A 21,838-nucleotide genomic window follows, 5' to 3' on the forward strand; every position below is an offset into this window, starting at 1 on the left:
TTGTTTTCTTTCTTGAGGCTTTGCACTCTACATATAAGAAATCCTTTTAACTGAATTGTGTCTGATTTTCGTAGTTTACCTTTTAATTACCGATTGTTTTATTATTATTGTAGGAATAGTACCTATATTTTTCAGTTTCTTATATAAGGTGTTCTAAAAATATATTTTTTTCATACAATAAAATCTATGTTTGAGTTTGTTATGAAAGATCTTTTACTGCCTCGTACGACGCACCTGCTTTATGCAGAGTAGAATCAATGTTAATATAACTTCTTTATGTTCTCAAATTGAATTAACTGGACCAGGGTACGAAATTACTATTGTAGTCTTCAAACAACATTAACTCCCATTAAAGCTGAGGCAGATACTTTTAGAACATTTTATATTATTAAAGGTTTTGTAAATAAAATAACGTGCATTATATTTAAATCATTCATTTATTTCCTCGTTATGTATGGAATACAGTATGTAGGCGACCGTCCACCGCTGGACAACGCTCGGACATAACATTATTACAATAATCATCAATTTATTTATATTCACAAATTAAATTTACAACACGTAATGCTAAACTTACAGTTGGCCACAAAAGTATTATTGCTTTTTCTAATTTATTGCTTTAAAAAGTCCCATTTCAAAAAAATAAAATTGCATGCGTAATTTCTGTATTATTAAAAAAATATTTGGACACTTTTGTAATCAACTGTAATATTAATATTAAGACAAGAATACTAAAACGTTAAATTTATTTTTTTATTATTATGTATTATATTAGATCACAATATAAGTTGAACTGAATAAAAATCAATATAAGTAATAATAAGTATTAATTATTATTTTTAATTACATAATGTACAATTCTATACAACTTAATTATTAAGCTTTAGCTGGCGGGCTTAGGACAAGGCGGTAAGACAAAAACTCATAATAAAAAAATCACGGCTAGTCTCAAACCCTTAACAATAGATGTCGCTAGCGTTTTAAAGCCCCACTTTTAAGGACGCAATTTAATATGGCAATATTTGGTGGAACTGAGTTTTTATTTTTATTTTATTTATTAGAACATAATATTGTATGATGTTTACATTAAAAAATCTTCAAAATTAGCGGCCATTTAATTTTATTATTTCATTGTACTGGAGGTACATAATATTTGTCTATTTTACAAAAAATAAAACATTAATTTGGTCTGTTACAATTAATACCAGTATACTTAGTATGAGTTTGCTTTATGTTTAAAATAATCGAAACGAGAGCACGTCTGGCGCTCTGATTGGTTGGTTTATTCGAGCCGGCCAATCAGACCGTCGAACGCGCTTTAGTTTTGATTACTTTTAACGTAAAGCAAACTCGTATTAAGATTACTGATTGGATAGTTTCTCACTCGTTCTTTTTTGTAGGAATCAACACTTTTTTAAGCAAATAGCCTAAATACAGTACATTATTTGACATTTTGCTCAAATTGGAATAAAAAAGTATAATCTTTGACTCCGAGCTACAATTCTGATGTCCCTTTCACCAGCTAATAACAGTAAGGCACCAAAAACTATACATTGAGACTAAAACTATCGAACGAAATACCACGACAACTGAATTTGAACATTAAACACAAATAGAATAAATGCTAAATTATAATGCGCATGAATTGCTTGAGATATGTTAGAAAAACAGTCAGAATACAAAAAGGAATCAGGATTTAAAGTAATAGTTTTTTCCAGTAAACAAAGATTGAATGAGGTTAGGACTTTGTTAGTATTGGTAAAATTAGTATGGACCTACATGGTGTGTGTTATTCGGTTAATGGGATAGGAATAATTACATCACCTACTGAGATTTTTGGTAATACTAGAACTACTACATATATCCTGGACATAATCTTCCTACCATCATTGGAATACAGACAGTGTATAAGCTGACTTGGGTGATAGGATACTTTTCATCCAACAGGAACGCTTGTTTCGTTGTGTGAGTGAGGTTACCGGAGGCCCAATTAACCCCTTCCCAACCCCTGATTCCCCAACAACCCTTAAATTCCTAACCCCCAAAAGGCCGGTGACGTACTTGTAACGCCTCTGGTGTTTCAAATATCCGTGGGCGGTGGTGATTGCTTACCATCAGGTGATACGTATACTCGTTTACGTAATAAAAAAAACGCGAATGAAGCCACTGGCAGAAGCTAGTCGAATTATAAAACTGTGTGCACTCTCTGTGCATATTCTGAAACTGTGATAATAGAGTTTCTACTAGCTATTTAAACTTATATTCTGACTGTTTTCTACCATAATCTACTATTTAAGACCACATACATACATGCAGTATTTGCTAACAGATATCAAAATCGTAAAAAACCTTCCTCTACATATAAATTTTTCGCTAATTTATTTAAGAAATTCATTTTTTAGGCAACGGATCTTTCAGATCATCGAATTTAATCTTTATGTCAAAAGCGTTAAGTGCGATTTTTGCTAATCAAAAGTTTTACTATAAAAAATCCGTGCCATTTTAAAATAATAATACATATATGTTTAGACGGAACAAATAATATACGAATGAGTATGTTATATGGAATTCAATATCATTTATTACATAGCTAAAATATTGATGTTTCAAACTTGCGTTCAAGCAAGAAATTTTGGAACTTATATCATTGGGAATAAGACACTTTCTTATGAACGTTGACTAAATCATTATTTAAAAAAAATGCCCTAAAGTGATATTTATGAAAAAGTTATTTGAAGTTCGAAATGATATATCTCTCTTTGACAGACAAAAGGCAGTGTTGCAAATAAAAAATAAATACTTCCAATGTTGCCAACCTACAACACTAACCTGATAGGAACGATGTTTTATCTCCCTCTTAATGTTAACTCACTTATCACGTCTCTTTCTAACACATAGCCTGTTAGATATTGCTATCTCTTTTCCACATGGACATGCAAGTGTCAGTTTTAGGGGTGGCACTTTTGGTACCACTATACATTACTGGTGCTTATAAAAAGGGGTTAAAATCACATATCTTTAAGGACAGATTTCAGAATGGCTCCCTCAGTGTTCCTAGTTTGGTTGACGCCTGTATCTAGGCTTTGTGTGACGACCCTAGGTTCCCTGTCTGACTCCCTGGAGAATTGTGACGCGGTTTCCATAGATTCCAGGTTATAGAATAGAAGGTTGTTGGAACCAGTCGAGGGGTTGCGACTGTGGCCGGTCTTTGGGAGGTTCGGTGGTGGTCCTGGAAAGAAAATAATACTAACATTTTAGTTTTTATCCATAAAGCAATAGATAAAATTTAATTTATTTCAAGAAAATGGATTAATGTCACAACTGATGAGAAAATGGATTCGGGTACGACTACCGAATATACCAAGTAATTTTGTGATTTCGACTTTCGAAAAATCCTCAGTAACATACTCATTAGATATTACCTTTATAAAGGAAATATCTTAACCTACACTAAGAATAAAAACTGTCCTCAAGATTATTTTCTTTTTCTATCCCTTTACTGAATATTAGTTTCTCAAATAGTTGGAGCAAACGAATGTAACCAAGAATTGTATTGTGAATCTGATTGAAAAATAGTAACCTATGGAGTTTCTTGCTCGTTCTTCTCCATAGGAATCTACACTTTGGAACGAGCAAACAGCTTCACTAGAGGACTGACCGACAGACAGACGTTATTAACACTTTAAACGCCACGGGGGTCACCGGTGACGAAGTTAGCGGAGGATTTGTCTTCGACAGTTTTCTATTGACCGTCAAAGACTTAATATTCAGACTTAAAGGTATTATTTGCTTTGACGTTCCAAAGTGCCTTCCTGGTCTATTTGAAATAAATAATTTTGACTTTGACTTTGAATATTAGCATAAAACAGACCTATAGCAGAATTCTTCCTAGAATTAGGCGTGGTGCTCCGACTGGTCCCGCCCTGTGCCAGCGTCATCATGTTCGGCAGTGGCGCCCTCGGCCGCGACTCGTTCTGCAGGAACTTCACAAACTCCGCCGCCAAACTGTCTGGCGCCTGCGCAGACCGCGCCAGGCCGAGCCGCTCGCACTCTTGTTGGTTGAAGTCCAGTACTGTTGATAGAATCCTTAGGACTTGCGTTCTGTGAAGTAAAAGGGAATATGTTGTTAGGGCATTTAATTTGATTAGTGATAAAACTTGTTCCCAAACTATTAAGTCGTCAATAGATTTACAACTTTATTGCAAAACATTAAGTTTGAAAATATTTTTTGTTGAACAGGAGGAAAAGAGCCCTAGAGCAAGGATTAAGACAAGGAATGATTATCACATATTTTATTTCATCTGACAGTAGGCAATCGGCGACGGCAAGCAATCAGGTTTTATGGGTCCATAGGTGTGACCTTTTCTTTGAAAACTTTGCCCCACACTAGTCTTCTCCTGTATTGTGTGTCATTCACAAACCATACCAAATTATACATGCTCATAACACGCAGATCCGAAACCACAATTTGTGCGTCACACAAAGAGTTGCTTCGTGCGGGAATCGAATCCGATGCACGTTGTGCGGCAGCCGGTTGCCAAGCTCACGCACGCCAACCATGCAGGCTACGGTTTTTTTCTTTTTTATGGTACACGCCGGTAAACGAGCAGATGTATTACCTGATGGTAAACAATCACCGCCGCCCATGGACACTTGAAACACCAGAGGCGATACAAGTGCGTTGCCGGCCTTTTGGGGGTTAGGAATTTAAGCGTTGTTGGGGAATCGGGGATTGGGAAGATTAGGAAAGGTGGTTGTTTCACGTCGGTTTTCTGCTCGGCATCACTCCACTCGTGTGATCACTCCGGTCGAGCCGGTCCATTCGTGCCGAAGCATGGCTGTCCCACACTTAAGTTGCAATTGTAAGGTTGCAATAAGTGTGGCCTTAACACTGATTCTTTAAAAAACCAATAACAATACTAACTTATTACTCTGGTTCCCTGCAGCAGTCATGACGTAGTTGATGAGCAGGTTCTTCACGAGGTTCTTGTCCACCTTGTCCTGCTGGTTGGAGATCGCGTTGTAGTAGCGCTCCTCCGCCGCCGCCACCGACGTCTGCAGGGTGCGGACTGAGGGGGTAGGGGGGAGAGTGTTAATGGTAGGTAAAATACTGGTTGAGTACATTTAAAAAAAGGAACGTCATGCCTTTTATCCCCGAGTGTTAATGGTAGGTAAAAATACTGATTGAGTTACATTTAAAAAAAGGGACGTCATGACTTTTATCCCCGAAGTGGTAGGTAGTAGGGCACATTATGGCACGTAATGCCGCTATACAATGTACACCCACTTTTCACAATTTGTGTTATAAGTTCCATGTAATAGGGGGTGAGCTTATTGCCATATATTGGGCTCAAACCATATTCCGTGTTACTACTGAGAAATTTTCGAAAAACTGAAAAATTACTAGTAATGCTCTGGCCAGGAATCGAACCCGAGACCTCTTGTCCGGCAGTCACACTTACGACCACTCGATCAACGAGGCAGTCTCAGACGCAGACACGTGATACTAGAGGATAAGGAGCAATATAGTAAAACAAATTACAGAACCGGGACTCGAACCCGCCACTTCCTAATCAGAGATTATTATTTTAAAACGCATTTGAACTCAACCATAATTAAGAAAACTTTAGATTAAAATAAATATTAATTGAAATTCTGAAAAGATTTTTTTCTAAATAAGATTAAACATAGTCAACTAAAATCACTGAAAAAAAAACAATCACTATGTATACAAAATATCAAAATATAACAAAAAAATATTAGAAAACAAATCAGACATCATAAAAACTATACTACTCTTACCATGCACGCAAAAATCTTCATACGTAGCTTCGATGCGTGTGCGCACACGACTTCAAAGTATTATTCAGCCACTGGGTAGGGCTTTAGAAAACACTCAGTCACTTGGATAATATCAAAAAATCTTTAGCAATATAAAATATCGGTTGATTATTCCAATTATTCATATTATTTTACCCCCTATAAGGGCAAAATTCTGTTTTTACCTAATTTTAAACCAAGTACAGGTTTATGTATTTGTTTGTTTTATCATTCTCAAAATGGTAACAGTATGTAACACCTTTTACATAAGCAAAGGTGTACAATTACAGACAAAAATAGATCTTCAGTCGTGAATTTCTTTAATAGATTTTCAACCTTGATTCTTTAAGAATAAGGTTCAAAATGCAATAACAAAATTTCTGACTTAAAGACCAATTTTGCTCGTAATCATTGTGAAGATTTCCAGCCTACATATGTTTAAAGAGGTTTCCTATAGGACAGCTTTTAGCCACTATCTTGCCTGGTAGTAAGCAATGATGCAGCTAATGATGAGAGAACTGCCTATAAGCAAACCTAATATGGATATCAACCGACATTTTACTTAACCCTTCAAAAACCTTTTCAAGGTAGTGGGGGTCATTTTTACCCACCAACTTCTTTTTTTCTTTCTTTTTTAAATATAGTGTGAATGTCTTCCAATAATCCCATTTATTAGTTTCACCAGTACCTGAAGTAATACTCAGAAGCAATGCGGCATTAATGGCGATCTTCTACTCTTCTACTAAAATACGAGCATTCAAAAATAAAACGACGAAAACAACTTGGAACTTGCTTCGGATAAAACGACTTTATGTAGAAGGAAATAGGTATGATTTTTGCTTGGACTTTAAAATTATTAATTTTATATTTCAAGAACGCACTAAAAATTTTTACTCTTCTAAATTGCACAGTACAATGCTCTCAAAAGTAGAATAAAGAAGAAAATCTTTAATATTTAGGTGGTACTGACCAAAAAGGAAATCGACAACGTCCAATTTTATACTTTTTGCATAAAGGACATAGGATCCATTTTTCCTTATCAATTATCCAAAGCAAGTTCGAACATAAACAAAAAAAAACAACATTCACATTACACTCATACGACAACAATAAATGTGCTGCAAGACATAAACTTGCTTGTGCGGTATGAAAACTTATGCAGGTAACAGTTGGGATTTTCACATTTTCATTGCAATCGAAATTGGACCTTATGAAAAATGTTATTAAGGTCCTTTTTCTTTTAATCAGTGATTCAATACTTTGTTACAAATATAGCCAAAAATATGAAAAACCCAACACAAAAAACAATATCATTAGAACTTAAAACGGGATATTTACCATGTTTATTAGTGCCGATATATCGGTAACGTATACAAACTAATAAACATTAGTAAATATCCCGTTTTAAGTTCTAACGATATTACAAAAAAAAAACAACATACACAAAAAATATCTCAAATCAAAAAAAAAAGCGGCAAAATAAAAAAATAAAAAAATAAAAAAACGTGGTGAGAGACACACAGACGACACGATGTGAAGCCGTTACCCTCAGTCAAACCCCATATGGTAATCTGAGTGCTGCGGGCCCGCCGTGCAGAACTGTCAGAGTGACAGCTGTCAGAGTGACAGCTGTCAGAGTGACACCTGTCATATAGTTGACAGGCGACGGCGGCCGCACCGTCCGAAACCTCACAGTTACCAAATGAGATTAAACCGAGGTAGGCAGAAGCGCTGGTCTTGATTGTTGTTTGCTAAGCTGCTTGTTTTAGGTATAACTGTGTGATACACAGTATATTTTGACTTATATCGTAATAATGTATAGATTTTTTAAATTATACTTGTTGTTGCATTGTCCTCTATGATTAGGAAAACAGTTGTAGTCTCGGCGTTAGTCCGTGGCGTCACACATAATTTTAAAGATTAAAAGCTTAAATTTCTGAACGCAGCCATGCACATTGGCAACACTGCGTCTGCAACACTAATTTCATTCGGATTTTATGTCACGTAACGGCGTCACGTTTTCCCACCTTTTTACCATTTTTTAGTTAAAATAAGTGTTTCTAAAACTGTAATATGGGAAAGATAAAGTCGGAGTCAAGATCTAAAACTGCTGAAGAAATTGAAGAAACTTGAAAAGGAACTTTTGAGCTCCGATTCGAGCGATGATGGTACGAAAATGGCCGGCCTTTCATCTTTTGCAAGTTTGCAACAAAGTTTATAGCTTCGCTATGCAGCAAAACATTTAACGCTACACCGTTTAAAGAACGTGTGTTTTACTTTTGTGCCTGGGCGTCTTGCGCTTTGCATGTGTATGTAAAGGACGCGGCGACATTTTGCTATTTCATGCGCGATAGATACTTATGTACAAGGAATCGCACGAGCATTTACAAGGCCGGTTATTTTCTAGCAAGAACTGGCCTGACCTGTGGGACGTCCTGCGGGGGCGTACGTGGTCTACAATGGCTAAGTTATCAAATAATCAACCTCTGGGGTGTTCTGTGGGAGCACACGCGGTTGAGTCTTGCTAAGCTATCAAATAATCAACCTCTGGGGTGTTCTGTGGGAGCACACGCGGTTGAGTCTTTATAACCTTCAAGGGAAGTTCTGCGGGAACTTACATGGTTATATTGTGATGTGGCGAAAGCCACATGCTGTACCATACGCCACATGCTGTACCATAAGTCACATGCTGTACCATAAGCACAGCTTGCATTGTGTTTTACTTCCAGAAACTGGAAAGACACCATTAACATTATCACACTACATGGAGGAAGACATTGAAAATGTCCCTCCGGATAATGAATGCATAGAATTGAGCAATGCTCAACAAAATGATACATATGTACATTGTACAACAAGATGTAAATGTGGAAAATATATACAATCTTTATGAGAATTACCTGAAGTCTTACCACATGAAGAGATGTTGGATCCTCAGGTAATAGACATATAAGGTGTGAAGTCACAGCTGGTGAGAGTAGGAGGAGAGTTACACAAACAAATAGCACAAAGGTGATTGGGGGAATGGCATACTGATGAAAATTCACCGTTCTCCAACATGAAATTAATGGTGCATCTTTTGTTAAACCCGGAGGTAAGCACTACAATCAATGATTAATAATCCCAGAAGTGTGACCAAATGATACAAACAAAACAGAAACAAACCTCAACAGCCTTGGCATGTCTGGGTTCATGTCTTCAAATGTGCATGAGAGATAATTAAGGACATAGATGGATATCATTAGAATACTGAATGATGCTCCAATCCTACTCTGTGACTATAAATAGTAGATATAATAAATATAGAAAGAGACGTAAGTCCCTCCTGTTATCAGTTATAAATAAAAATGTGAAAGATTTTCTATTGCAATCTGGAACAGAAATCTATCTATTTGGTGAAGATCTAGGAGAAGAGATCAGAACAGCAAGATCAGTCAAGAGATCTGGTCAAGAACTGAGGTGGCTGAAACAAAAAGGTTCACTACAAAGCGAAGTACATGGGTGCCTCAGACAGGTACTCCTAAAATAAATAATAATAAAGCTTTAAACTGGCGGGGTCCTCCTCAGGCAGATGCTAAAAAGAGGGGGGGCCGTCACCCAGAACACCAGCAGCAGTCAGGACCAGGGAGAGCAAGAGGAGTCAACCTCAACGCAAATGAACCAACAGGTGAGTAGACTTAACTACCACTTAAATAATTGAAAACTTGATAACTCAGGATCCAATTATTCTCAGTTGGGTTGCGGGATACTCAACCCCTTTGTGTGATAAACCACACCAGAGTTTAACTCAAGATCCAATTATTCTCGGTTGGGTTGCAGGATATTCAATCCTTTTGCATAGTAAACCATACCAGAGTTGTACTCAAAATGATAGGTTTTCTGAACTAGAATCTTTACAGATCACCGCAGAAATTAACCAGTTAAGTACTTGCTATGAAAGCAATACAAACTTGCAAACCTGTAAAAAGATTCATTGTGTTCACCTATTTTCCTTGTTAAAAAGAGCAATGGAACTTTTCGTTTTGTTCTAAGTTTAAAGAATTTAAATAATTTTGTTGAAACTGAGTATTTCAAATTGGAAAATACCGAACAGTGTGCAAGTTTTTACAAAAAGATGATGTTCTTGTCATCTTATATCTGAAATATACTTGTTATATGATAAGTATCAACAAGGATAGTGAGAAATATTTAAGATTTATTTTTAAGGAAAACACTATCAGTTAAATACTTATGTTTTATTCTTGGGCCTTTGTACGGCTCCATCAACATTCACAAAAATCATGAACCAATGATGGTTTTCTTAAGAGAAAGAGGTTGTATATCAGTTATCTATTTAGATGACTTTTTGTTTTTTAAGTATATGAAACAACTATGTTATTATGTTACATAAACAAAATTGTTATAACAACAGTGTATACAAAACATACAAGCAACTGTGAATTTACTAAAAACATTAGGATTTATAGTTAGCCGAGCAAAGAGAATAGTTAAGTGTGATGTTACAACTGTAACTTTTATTGTTACTATACAATACTATAGATATGACTCTTAACATTACTGAAAAGGAAAGAAATATATTCTTTTATTGTTTTTTCCAAGCTTATAAAAGAATTACTGTATAAAATTATGATTAAAGTTAGAATTTAGGCTAATTAAAGAGTCTAGGGCTCACATAAATTCACTGGAATGAATAGCTGCCTTTTTTGTTTTAAAAATGTTTACTTATAAATGAAGAAATAGTGATAATATTACTGCTGTAACCTATATGTATAAATAGATTAGGAGGAATTTAATATAATTTTTTACATAGGATTTCTAAGAATATTTGGCAATGGTGTGAATTTTAAAAGACTATTGTTTGATGCTAATTACATAAACACTAAAGATAGTGTGATAGCTTTTTTGAGTCTAGAAGGAAGATAGGAAGATAGACATTACAAAATGGGAACTGAGCAATATAAACAATCCAAAGGTTATTGATATATACTAATGCAAGGTGTTGCACTTATATGTCATGGCAACCAGACCTAGGAGCTGTTGCAGTTGATGCTTTCACCATTCCTTGGACTAAATACAGCTTATTTTATTTATTATTTCTCCTCCATTCTCTATGGTTCTTAAAACCCTAGAAAATAAATTACAGACAAAGCAACAGGTATAATAGTTGTGCCCCATTGGGTCACTCAGTGGTTATTGTTAATGTTAATAGATTATTGTTAAAGGAACCTGTTATATTTTTACCTTCTAAGTCCTTATCTTGCATAATTCCAGATTGTTACACCCCTTTTATAAGAAAGTGGTATTGATGGTAGAAGCATTATCAGGAAAACATAGAGTTAGGAATTTGTGATGAAGCAGTTCTTGTCTTGATGAATTCAATATCTAAAGATACTTTGAATCATGCAAATCATGCATGCATGTGCATTAGTATCATAGGCTAAGTATTTAAATCCATAAATATAAACATTACTAAGCCTACCATTACTGAAGTTATTTCAGTACCGTACTTTGTGATTCAATGAAAGAGTTACAGTTAGTAACATATGGTAATTTGAATTCCGTAAGATTAGCTCTATCATTAGTTATAGGACCACATTTGGATACCGATCATTAGATCAAAAGATTGTTCAAGGGATTTTTTAAATTAAGACCCCCAAACCCAAATATAATAATACTTGGGATATGTCTTTGTACTTGATTATATTGAAAAGAATTATACTCTAGAGAAAGAATTATCTGCAGATTGTTACCAAGAAAACCTTATTAACGTTGGCCACGGGTTAAAGGGCTCAAACAGTAGCCCTGATTAATATTATTAATATAATGATTAAACAAGACTGTATTAATCAATTCATCAATCTATTTGTAAAGATAGATTGATCAAGACTTTAGGACCAAACAGGGTCAACTTTTTATAACTGATCCTTTTCTTTAATGCTAGGAAAGGAGTATGTCCAGCCACTGCGGTGGTCAACAATTTAAAAGTTACAAAGGGTTTACGTGATTTTAAAAGTACTAGCTTATTTGTATCTACAAAGGAGCCATATAAAGCTGCGTGCTTCAGTACAATCAGCCGTTGGGTCAAAAGAGCCATGGAAGAGAATGGAATTGACACTAGTGTATTTTCAACACACAGTACCCGACATGCAACAACATTAGCAGTTTTTTCAGCAAGTGGGGAAGTATTGATGAAATACGACGAACGGCTGCTTGGATTGGAGAGTCTTAAATTTTTTGCAAGTTTTTTCATAACAGACCAATAATTAATAAAAGTTTTCTTAGAACCTTTTCTTCAACAATGTGAATGATATTTGGAATTAGTTTGAATTACGCAGTTAATAGATATATAACTGTTCAGTTATATATTTAATTAAGAAGTGTATATTTTTTAAAAAATAACTCTGTTGATTGTTATTTTTAAACAAATGGTTATTGTTTTTACAACTGGTCTTTGAACATCTACAACTGTTTTCCTAATCATAGAGGACAATGCAACAACAAGTATAATTAAATAGTCAAACGAACTTACCTGTAAGTGAAGTTCGACTGTAATTATTCTTGTTGTTGCATTGTCCGAAGATGATTAGTCCCACCCTACCCAGATCCTTCATGTTATATAAATATAAACATGAACCCTATGTTGTAAAACCAATAAATGGCTATGAACTTAATGAAATTAGTGTTGCAGACGCAGTGTTGCCAATGTGCATGGCTGCGTTCAGAAATTTAAGCTTTTAATCTTTAAAATTATGTGTGACGCCACGGACTAACGCCGAGACTACAACTGTTTTCCTAATCATCTTCGGACAATGCAACAACAAGAATAATTACAGTCGAACTTCACTTACAGGTAAGTTCGTTTGACTATTTAATTATATTACATTGATATGTAACAAGTAGTAAATTCATTGTCTTGTCTACAATATAATCAATGAATACATAATATAATATTATGTAAACTGTCTAAGCTATTCTTTTACTGAATATATGCACAAGCTATGTCAAATTGACAAGATTCTTTAATAGATTTTAAAACTTTATCACAAAACCATAAGGTCAAAATTCTATTCAGGAAAGATTAAGGTAACCCGATGTAAACTGAACCGACTCCAATCTGTCAATTTATTTATTGGATTTTCCACTTTACGTGTTACATCAAAGCATTGAAAATCGAATAAATAATTTGACAGAAAGGAGTAGATTATCATTGTACATATATGTAGACAAGACAACAAAAAACAGCTCAAAAAAAAGGCAAAAACACATTCACTACAGGACACACGTAAAAGCTGACACAGATCATATATTTATATAAAAAAAAACTTACATGTGTCATGGTGGGTACGTGCGTTCGATTCCCGGCCTCATACCAACTGGTAGTCTGGGCGACATCACCCCAGAATTACCAGCTGATATTTAGCCGGGAAACCGATTCACTGCTCAACTACTGCTCTATTTAGCTATTGGTTGCTATTTCTATGAGTATTCCTGTACTGATTTGTAATGATAATATCAACTTTAGAAGTTATTATACTCATTATAATAAAAAAAAAACATATTTTTCACTAATTGAAAAAAACGCTCTACTAGTTTCAAGTTACAACGGGACTCTTATTCATGGGCATGCATGTACAACACGCTCAACACAGCGACGTCGCGCATCCAACTGACTAGCTTAGTAAATCTTAAAAAGTACATGTAACTTGGAAAAAGTCACATTGGCACTTGCCGTTAGTAGGTTTCGAACCCGCACTCTCATGCATGAGAAGCAGGTGTCTTAAACCTCCGAGCCACCACGATAAAAAGTCAATTCTTGTTAAAAAGAAACATATTTCACAATTATTTAAAAATAACCTCAAATACGTAATCATCATTACAAATCAATACAGAATTTTAACAAACAGATTGTAATCTATAATACAAAACGTCAACACTAGACTATGTGTTAGCAATGCATTGACAATTACAGATAAAACAATTCAAATGATCGCTAATCACTATTCAATACATTCATCAGAGACATCAAACGAATATTCGCATCAAAACCTAAACTACAGCAAATCTCGGGGGATTAAAGTAATTGTGTCAGATTGTGGATATATTAATTATATATTACTGTTTTAGTATTCATTAATTTCATCTTTTATGATAGTGATAATAATTCTTATGTGATAATCCAAGAGGAAAACTTTAAAAATAAAAAAGAACATTGCCTCACCCTAGGATTTTATCCTGTATTATATCGTGGGTGAGTGTACAAACATACAAGATTTTCAACATTGAGATTTTAGAAAAAAGTAGAAAATGTGTTATTTTGAGGGCAAACTCTTGTTTCACTTACATTTTTGTGTATCACAACCAACTTTAAGTATAACTATATCAGTTATCAGCTCAAAGTGTAAAGAAAAGGAAGCTAATATGAAATGTTTAAACTCTCCTTTAAAGAAACTTCTTCCGTAATCAAAAACACAAAATTAAAAATCCTAACTGCCACACTCAGAGACATTTAATGATTACTTAAATTATTCCTTAGTAACGATTTTGTATCGAAAACAATTGATAAATACAACGTTGAGAGAGAGAGAAAGAGAATAACAGATCTATCTGTAGATTTGCTTACTAAAGATACAATTTTGACACATTTTGTATGGAGCTTATGTCAAAATTGTATATCCAGTAAGCAAATCTACAGATAGATTATTGAAATTGGCCGTAAATGTCTCTGAGTACAGCGGTTCAACACATTGCCTAAAATTGTAATCAGCTATATAATTATATATCCACAATCCGACTTCTAAGTCACCCATCAGACCACCACATACCTTGCTCCTTCAGGTCGTTGATCTCAGCCCTCTTCATCTCGACCTGGTCTCCGAGCCTGGAGGCAGCTTGCAGACCAGCTAGCGCCTCCTCCAGTTTGGCATTGAGCCTGGATATCTCTATCTGAAGACCCTGGTTCTCTCGTCGTTGCTCGTCCATTTTATTTCTTATCTTTTCTGTTGCTGAGCGGACGTCGCGTTCTTTGTCTGATGATGGTAATGGCGGTTTTAGTAATGTTTGTATAATATTAAGGTATTTATTTAATTTTAATGCTAGGTAGGGCAAATAAAATCTGTTTTAACCAGTACCTTTAGTACGAGTTTGCTTAACGAACGAAAACGAAACGAGAGCGCGTTCCACGTTCTGATTGGCCGGCGCCAATGAACCAACCAATCAGAACGTGGAACGCGCTCTCGTTTCGTTTTCGTTATTCTTACTAAGCCCTCTGTAATAGTGTGATCTGTCACAAATTAAATCCCATAATAATTAAATTTAAATTTAGCCATAAGGCAAGTAATGCCTGCATTTCACTATATTTTTAAGATAATACTGTTAAAGGTTCATCCCTATGCAAATCTATGCTTTATTGCTCGAACCTTAAAGCTCTTTACTTAGTAGTCGCCATTGTAACCTTACATTTAACAGAATCATACCAAAATACACCTTACACCACCCCAACAAAGTCCTCACTCGACTGACCTAGTTGGAACTGCTCGAGCACGACCTGCAGGTTGGTGAGCGCGGCCTCGCTCCTGCTGCGCGCGTCCTCGGCCTCGCTGAGCCGCGCCTGCACCTCGTCCCGCTGTCTCTCCAGTAGCCTGATCTGGTTGCGATAGGTTTCTACTTCTTGGTTCGCTCGGATGCTGGAAAGTTTAAGAACATTATTCAGAGAGGCTCATATTCATGGGCAGCATTCCTCGACACATGACGCGGCGATTGTCACGCTGCTTCTGAGCCTCTAGCATGGCTTGAAACTAGTCGAGTTCTTTACCAATCAGTAACGTGCGTAAGCCGATAAAATAATAATTAATTTAGGATGTCTCATGAAAGTAATAACAAAATATTTCAATTAATTGGAAAAGTGGTCATTTTGTTAAGTAAGGAAGAAATCACAGAAAAATTGTGATAGTTGTTTATTAAGAAATACACAAATAATCACAAGGCGAAAACACTACAATATTTTTTTAGTATTCATTCCGCTTGTAGATAAATTTTCAGAATGCGATGTACTGCACCGCCCGCAATTAAATGCACATGCAGCAGAGGTGCAACATAAAAATACAAACATTGTTAAAGGTTAAAGTAATTTTCAACACAAAATTCTTCAATGAATTTTCAACTTTACAACAAGAAAATAAAGTTGAAAGTTGTAGTTCAAGTCTTTCTCACATAATAAATAATTATACTGGCAGAAGAAAATCCACGTACCTATTACTAGTATAAACAGTGCTAGTCTGTTTGGCCCTCTCCTCGACCTGGTGCAGCCTGGCCTGGCATTCCGTCAGCTTCTGCTCCGAGGACATCAGCTCCTGCGTGTAGTTCTCCTCCGTCTCCACCAGGTGGCGCCTCAGTCGCTCCAACTCCTTCACCAAGTTCTGTTCTTGTTCCGACAACTGGGAATCGAGTAATGTTGTTATTTAAAAAATTGTTTTTTAGAAATTACAATGTAATCGCTGCATTAACTATTTTGGATAACCACTGCAACTTTAGTAGATAAACTATAATAAACAATATCTCTGAAGCAATGAAGTTCAGCTAAAACTTCGACCGTATCGAAAATATATCTATCTATATTGTCACTATACTGAAACTTTTAGAGCATTTAAAAAAATGTTACCCTATGCTAGGATGTCGTGGATGCGTTTACAAACATACAAGTTCATATACACTTGACACCCAGACTCGAAACAACAATTTGTGGATCATACAAAGAGCTGTTCTGTGCGGGAATCGAAACCGCTACACGTTGCACGACAGCCGGTTGCCCAGCCACCGCACCAACCATGCAGTCATTGCAACGTAAACGATTTAATTTCTCACCTGTAAGTTTTCTGCTGTCAATTTCTTTACAGTCTCCACCTGTATCGCCAAATTCTTCTCCAGATTCTCGCATTTCTCAGTCAATAACTTCACTGATTCACTAGCAGCCACCAGGTCAGCCATTGCCTTCTCCAAACCAGACGCATTCTGACTCAAAGACACTATAATCCCGTCCTTTTCTCTCAAAGTTACCATCAAATTCTCACAATTCTTGCAATGGTCCGAAGAATTCTGAAGCTGTTTATCTTTCTCTTCTAAAACCTTCTTATACTCATTCGTCTGTTCCAAAATGACATGGTTCAATCTCTGTATCTCATTGTGATACTGTATACTCTCATTGTGTTTCAAGTTTATTAGATTGATCAGTTCTGTTTTCTCCGTCATAGCTGTATCTATGATCGATTTGTATTCGTTTGATATCTTCTCAGTAGATGCTATACTTTGTTTCATCTCCTCGATAGTTTTTTCTTTAGCGGCCACTGATTCTATAAGTGCTATAACTTCAGCCTCTACTGTTTTCTTCTCTTGAACTAGTTTGGCATAATCATCATTGTGATGTGTTACATTCTCTGCAGTCTTTAATTTGTCAGTTAATTCTACTATTGATTGATTTAGTTCCTTTATTTCTTTTTCTTTATTACTTATTACTGTTTTAAGTTCGTTACAGGATTTTTCTGTTTGTTCCAGACGGAGTGTTAACGAAGATATCTCGTTATTTTTAGAATTGATTTCATCATTTAAAGACAATACTTGTTTGCTGAGTTCCTCCTTTTCGCCATGAAGTCTGTTAAATTCTTCTTGACTTCTATCTGATTTTCCAACCGTCTCATTAAGTTTTGCAGTAAGCTCTTCGACTGAACGTTCAAGTTTCTGTATTTCATCATTCTTCACAGAAATACTTTTCTCCATTTCAGTTGCACTTTCATTTAATTTCTGGAGAGCAATATTGTTTTGGTGGATGGTGCTGTTGAGACCGTCAATCAGAGTATCTTTTTCATTAAGATCTATTATTAGTTTATCGAATTCCTCCTCTAAATGCGCAATTTTACTATCAGTTGATACCAATTCTGCATCGAGCTGAATTTTCTTTTCGATCAGTTTTTTGTTTTCCTCCTTCAGACTAGCGACTTCATTCGTAAGTATATCTTGATGAACGGTCTTAGATTTCAACTCATCGATAGTGTCTTCAAGAATTTTCGAATTCCTTTCATACTGCATGTTCTTCTTAAGATCGTTGTTTTCATCTAGTAACTCTTGTTCCTGACGTTGTAGATCAACTATAACCGTTCTTAATTTTTCAATTGTTTGCGTAAGAGTTTCGTTTTCTTTAGACATGTGTTTCAGCTGTTCGCCCAATATAGTCTTCTCCGTTATTACGCTTTCTAATTTTGCATTACTCTCAGTGCTAGCAGTAGTTAATTGATCCTGTAATACAATAACCTTATCTTGTAGCTTTTGTTTGTCTACCTCTACTTCTTGTTTATGTCTAATGACTTCATCTAACTTATTTTCAAAGTCATGTAGTTTACAATCCAAAGTAGATTTCAAATTTTCTAACTCTTTGTGTGCATTAGACTTCTCATCTAATACATTTTTAAGATCATCTACCTTTTTAGTTAACAACACCTTGTCGTTTTCCAAAATATGTATGTCTATAGATAGCTGTTCGTTCTTCGCATTGGCGGCAGTTAAACGTTTTTTTAGGTCGTCTATCTCATCCGCTGTCTTTTTGAGTTTCTCAGAATCTTGATTATTTACACTATGTTCTAATTCAACGACGGTTTTAGTCTGATTTTTGAGCATTTCAAATTCATCCAACATCGTTGTATATTTCTGTTTTAAGTCGCGTAGCGCATCGTGAAGGGAAGTTTTCTCAGCCCTTACCTCTTCCAGCTCTTTGAGTATCCTCTTGATTTCGGCTTCAAAGAGTTTATTCATATTATTGGAGTCAGCTAGTTCCGTCTCCAATTTCGCCAAGTTGTCTTCATGTGTTTCTATTATTGGTTGCAACTTGGAAGTATTCTTTAAAGCCGCAATTTCAGAGATGAGGAAATCATTATTCTTCTTCATCTCATTCAACTCTCTCTCGAGATGCTGGATATCAGTTGTTAAGAAATCATTTTCTGTGGTTAGATCATCTATTTGTGTTTGTAGATGGTTTGTATTTAGATTCTTTTCTGATAGCTGATGGTTTAATACATCGATTTCTTTCTTGAAAGAGTTAACGGTTTTGAAAACGCTCTCTAATTTAAATAGAACTATATTGTCGCCAGCTGAAGGTATTTCGCCAACATAATCGATAGGAAGTTCAAAGTTAACATACTTATTATACAAATGCACGATCTTGTCAGGTTTTATTACTTTGTTATCTACATTTTCTGGACAGCTACTTTCTTTCTGAGCTAATTTATGTTTCAACTCGCTAATATCACGTTTCAGTGTTTCTATTACACCTTTAGCGTTATCATCGATGTTGATTTCATCTAAATGAATTTGATTTGAATTTCTTCTCTCTTTTAATTCATTCACTTCTTTTATAAGCTGTTCATAAGTATCCCTCGGGACCATATCTAGATGCTCTGCATGTTTTTGTACTACTTCCAAGTCATGCTCCAACTTTGTCACCTGTTCTTGTAACTTGAATACTTCTTCGTGTAGCTCTTGATTTTCTTCTTGAAACTTTTCGGCGTTTTCTCGCAACAGACCGTGTATCCTCTCTAGATTTTGATATTTATGTAATAAAGTATCATGGTCAGCATTGATTGCCTTAGCAGCCTCTAATTCCTTATCCCTTTCACCAATGGTCGCAAGTAACTTCTTGTTTTCAGCTATATACTCTTCATTAGCAGCTTTGAGATCTCTGTGTTCTTGTTTTAAAGCTTCAAAATTGGTTTGTAACTCTTTTTTTAAAGTTAGAAGTCTTTCCATAGCCTGTTGGTGTTGGCTGTCTAAATCTTCTAGATTGGAGGTGAGGTTTTTGTTTTCTTCTTTCAATCGGACGAGTTCATCATCAGGTGGTCCTTGATGCAGAACTCGGTCAATCGTTTCTCGTTCTCTCAGGGTGGCAAGCTCTCTTTGTAGGTCTCGTATTTGCAGTAAATAATTCTGTTCCGTATCTTCGGTTGATTTCGACGTTTGGGGCGGCGGGTCCCAGTACCAACTGGACTCCTCTTCTTTAACGCCATTCTTTTTGCTGATCTTCTGTAAAGAGAGAAACGAGATCGTTAGATATTTAAAATCATACACTTAGTTCAAGATACAGAAATTATATTTAAACGTTAAATTGTCACTGACATTACGAAACAACAAATAAATTGGAATTACCGAACAGACAGTATTTTACAAAAATCCACGGCTACACGGAGTGTATCGCCGCGAGACCAATTGTACACACACAAGTATGAGAGTGTGTCTGTTTAAACACACGATATCGTTATCAGCCAGTTTTATGGCTCAGTTGAGTCAGACCGTACAGTTGAGGACATAAGTCATCGTGTTGGCTTAGTTGTCGTTGGCTGGGGCATTAGTAATGCAACACACATGTGGGGTAACATTGGTAGAGTTAAATTCATTGTTAAATTACTTATTTCAGGTGATGGTATTTTATCACTCATAGCTAAACCAGTTACAAGTGTAATCATGTTCATTTGAAATCAAACCAAGAATATTAATTAAGTTAAAGTTAGCCTTATTGCAAGAGCTGCGGACTACCTACCTAGAAATAGGAACGGGGTGGTTTTTAGCCAGTGAGCCTCACCGAAGGCGAGAGAAGATTGGGAAGTTGGGATGTTTATCCCGTTTAAAAAAAGCTTTATTGAAAATAGTATCACAATTAGAAAATACCACAATAAAGTTTAACAAGCCTATGTCAGACATAAAACAATTACAAGTGCAACCAAATAAACACCTTCATTTAGAATACCATCAATGCAACCATCAGTACCTCTACCATGAGTTTGAAGCAATAGTATTTTACAACGCCTCTACCGGTCAACGGTGGAACTAAAAAAAATTGCCATACAAAAAATGTTCGTCGTTGCTAGCAACTATCGACAGATACTAATGCTTCAAACTCATGGTAGAGGTACTGTACTCATTACGAAGCTAGCTCGCTCACTCACGGCAGCAACATAAAGACGGGAGCCCTCATTTACTAAGTGGTGCGTGAAAACCGATAACACCACACTTTTGGTGACAGCTTTATCAGACGGATCCGGTTCAGGACTCGCTCGTGTTAAAGTAGCAGCTAACGATAGGTGGAAATGAACAGAAGCCTTTAAATAAGGTGACAAAGTGCTCGATGTAACTCGGAATGGTGATAACACTATTGAGAAGTATGTGGAGACTCTTATAAGTTTCTAAATGATAAACATAAAGTATCTCCTATTTGGCTAAAGGAAGGCAATCAAAATTTGAACGGATAAGTAACTAAGCACAAATTTTATAGCATTTTTAATTCTGCTATTAGTAAAACGACTGTACAGTTGACGCAGGACAACTTGCTGACACACAATATGTAGCGGGTTCGAAAAGAGCCACCTTGCTAATATAACAAAATCGTAAGGAAAACGTCTAAAAAAGGTCTTAACCTTATCCGCGAAGGGATAGGCAGAGTTATACATTACGCCACGTAATGCCACTATACAATCGATACCCACTTTTCACCATTTGTGTTATTAGTCCCATGTAATAGGACCTTATTTCTAACAAATCCTAAACCCGTTGTTCAGCAAACAATTGCTACACAACATCTTTACGATGTTGTAGCCATAGAGCATGATAAGGCGCTGATAAATACTTTATCTTAATCCATGGGCAGAGACCCGCATCCATTATTAAACCACTATAATTACGAATTAAGAAATACTTATAGTTGGTGATATTATGAAGTTGCCATAAAAGGGCCATATTATTCGGATTACCGTGTCAAGAAAGGCAAAAATGCTTTGAAAATGTTATCTAGAAGTCATTTTTCTAACTTAGCTAACGGAGACAATCACTACATAATATAAAACAAAGTCGCATTCTCTGTCCCTATGTCCTTTTGTATGCTTAAATCTTTAAAACTACGCAACGAATTTTGATGCGGTTTATTAATGGATAGAATTTCAAGAGGAACGTTTATATGTATAATACATGCATAATATGTCACCATTGC

The 21,838-nt window shown here is 35.7% G+C and overlaps 1 protein-coding gene across 3 annotated transcripts in view; it reads right to left on the reverse strand.

The window, feature by feature from the left end:
• Positions 1-418: 418 nt before the first annotated feature.
• Positions 419-21,838, reverse strand: part of LOC118276679 (thyroid receptor-interacting protein 11-like) — a 64,526-nt gene continuing 43,106 nt past the window's right edge. For all 3 annotated transcript variants that reach the window (XM_050699917.1, XM_050699915.1, XM_050699918.1), the window contains 7 exons: positions 16,681-19,881; positions 16,069-16,253; positions 15,340-15,503; positions 14,643-14,846; positions 4,925-5,069; positions 3,872-4,101; positions 419-3,229 (listed from right to left, as the gene is read on the reverse strand). In XM_050699917.1, the coding sequence (XP_050555874.1) occupies positions 3,009-3,229; positions 3,872-4,101; positions 4,925-5,069; positions 14,643-14,846; positions 15,340-15,503; positions 16,069-16,253; positions 16,681-19,881 (4,350 nt within the window). In that variant the 3' untranslated portion in view covers positions 419-3,008. The remainder of the gene's footprint in view (positions 3,230-3,871; positions 4,102-4,924; positions 5,070-14,642; positions 14,847-15,339; positions 15,504-16,068; positions 16,254-16,680; positions 19,882-21,838) is intronic.

This window comes from Spodoptera frugiperda, chromosome 17 (genome assembly GCF_023101765.2).
Source record: "Spodoptera frugiperda isolate SF20-4 chromosome 17, AGI-APGP_CSIRO_Sfru_2.0, whole genome shotgun sequence".
NCBI lineage: Eukaryota > Metazoa > Arthropoda > Insecta > Lepidoptera > Noctuidae > Spodoptera > Spodoptera frugiperda.